The sequence below is a fragment of the Sapajus apella genome, unplaced genomic scaffold (genome assembly GCF_009761245.1).
Source record: "Sapajus apella isolate SASKATOON/1434 unplaced genomic scaffold, GSC_monkey_1.0 scaffold9477, whole genome shotgun sequence".
NCBI classification, from domain to species: Eukaryota; Metazoa; Chordata; class Mammalia; order Primates; family Cebidae; genus Sapajus; species Sapajus apella.
Window position 1 is genome coordinate 1 of NW_022446398.1, and position 2442 is coordinate 2442.

Sequence of the window (2442 nt, forward strand, 5' to 3'; positions counted from 1 at the left end):
AAAAATAGTGCTGCAGTGTCATTCACACAGAGGCTTCTCCCTGCACCCATGCAAGTACTTTGCTAGACTAAACATCAGAAAGTGGAATTTCTGGGCCAATTGTGCACATTCTAAATTTCACATTTCATGATATTGTATGAGTAAATAAAGTTCCAATGGTTTTGTCCCATGACCGAGAGCAAATAACTTGTGAATCTGAGTGCCTTTACTTACTGCTTACCCTCTTTGTATCCCTAACCCTAATATCATGAGCCTGGCCCCTTGTGGGTACTCAGTAAATATTTGTTGAATGACTTTATGAAGGGAAGAAAGAAGTAAGACCTGGCCTTATTTGCAGCTCTCTGATCACTAGCCTTGGATTAAATGTGGTAGGTTGAGCCCCTCACTGACTCCAAGGCCCCACCAGGCAGTCTTCCTGAATCCCACCAGGAGTTCACTGGGCCGCGAGTTGACCAAGATGATGGCCAAGAGCTGAGGCTTTGAGGAGTCCATAGTGTTGGACACCCACGGTGGTGGAACCAGGGAGCCCAGTGAAGAGGGTCCTGCATGAATCAGAGGGGGATGACAGAGGGTTGGACGGGCAGGGAAAGTTTGGGGAAGCAATAGGATTCTGAATATTTTCAAACAGTAGAGTGAGGATGTCCTGATCGGATAACAGATGTGCATTTTACATAGACATGGTTTTACAGGTGATTTTCCATGTTGGAACTCAAAGGTAAAGACACTCAAGGACAGAAATCTTTTGCAGAGGTAAGATTTTCTTCAGTCACCATATTTTATTAGCTGTGGGGAAGTGGAGGTTTCCACGAAGAATTCCATAGCTTCTTCCAGATCATAGTGTCTGACCCACACCTGCTGGTGTCTCCTGATACGCAGCACGGATGGAAATGGCAAGTTCCCTGGCCTTTCTTCTGCTCAGCTTTCATGTCTGCCTCCTCTTGGTCCAGCTGCTCACTCCTTGCTCAGGTAGGAAACGATTTCACATTTATGTTTCTGAAGTAGACAGTTACCTATTAGTGTTCTCATAGGACTTTTGAGTCCTTCCCATACCTGAAGTCCATGCCAACCTGAGGGTTCATATGTCACTAAGAGACAAATGGTGCTTCTCTTAGGATCGTGTTCCCCTCTAGGGTCTCTGTATCTCACCTTCCCTGTCTGAGAAGCACCCGTCCTCTCATGACCCCAACCCCAGCACCCTCTGACGGAGCCTCCCCCTTCTGCCGACAGCTCAGTTTGCTGTGCTTGGACCCCCTGGGCCCATCCTGGCCATGGTGGGTGAAGACGCTGATCTGCCCTGTCACCTGGTCCCGACCATGAGTGCAGAGACCATGGAGCTGAGGTGGGTGAGTTCCAGCCTCAGGCAGGTGGTGAGTGTGTATGCAGATGGAAAGGAAGTGGAAGACAGGCAGAGCGCAGAGTATCGAGGGAGAACTTCGATTCTCCAGGATGGCATTGCTGCAGGGAAGGCTGCTCTCCGAATACACAACGTCACAGCCTCTGACAGTGGAAAGTACTTGTTATTTCCAAGACGGTGACTTCTGTGAAAAAGCCCTGGTGGAGCTGAAGGTTGCAGGTGAGCCTCTGGGTTTTCTTCTGAGAACATTTCTCCATAGGATCTAGAACAGATTCCGAGTTCCTCTTCCAGAAGCACTGCAGACACCCCTGGCTGCTCACTAGCAATTGCCTGTGCTGCCTTCCAACTTAGCCTCTCTGAGCCCCTTGAGTAGGACACAAGTTTTCCTTTAGGAAGAATTCCTGCTGTGCCCTACATGCTCAAGTAAAGAACTCCCTTCCTCTGGCCACCAGAGACATAAGGGACATGAAGGAGGAGGGATAGGAAGCATAAGAAATCGTTGTGTCAGTGACTGGTACACAGTCATTTTGGTCTAATTGAGTAACAGACAGCTCCTATTGTGTCACCAAGTGCACAGTACCACGGGCCTGGGAGGTGCCATAGGGACTGCATCTGCTGCCAGTGTTTTCCAGTCAGTCACCCACAAGAATATTCCTAGAGTAAAACAAACCATTTCTTTTTCCTTTTATTTGTTTATTTTTTCTTTTGAGATGGAGTCTTGCTCTGTCACCCAGGCTGGAGTACAATGGTGTGATCTCAGCTCGCTGCAGCCTCTGCCTCTGAGGTTCAAGCAATTCTCCTGCCTCAGCCTCCTGAGTAGCTGGGATTGCAGGCGTGTGCCACCACGCCTGGCTAGTTTTTGAATTTTTAGTAGAGATGGGATTTCACCATGTTGGTCAGGCTGGTCTCTAACTCCTGACCTTATGGTTCGCACACCTAGGTTTCCCAAAGTGCTGGGATTACAGGCGTGAGCCACTGTGCCTGGTCGATATATTTCTCACTCGTTGCATTGAGGAAGAACACACATCACAGGGAGCTGTGGTGGGGTCTCAGTAAGAAGGTGTTAGAGCAGACTTAGTATACAATTG

General features: G+C 48.6%; 1 protein-coding gene across 1 annotated transcript; it reads left to right on the top strand.

Annotated features, from left to right (window-relative positions):
* The first annotated feature begins 6 nt into the window (after positions 1-6).
* Positions 7-2067, top strand: LOC116548305 (butyrophilin subfamily 3 member A2-like). The gene is given in 4 exon segments (XM_032273837.1): positions 7-750; positions 877-966; positions 1228-1513; positions 1515-2067. Coding segments are annotated over 3 exon segments (477 nt in total). The 5' UTR covers positions 7-750; positions 877-881; the 3' UTR covers positions 1621-2067.
* The last annotated feature ends 375 nt before the right edge of the window (positions 2068-2442 follow it).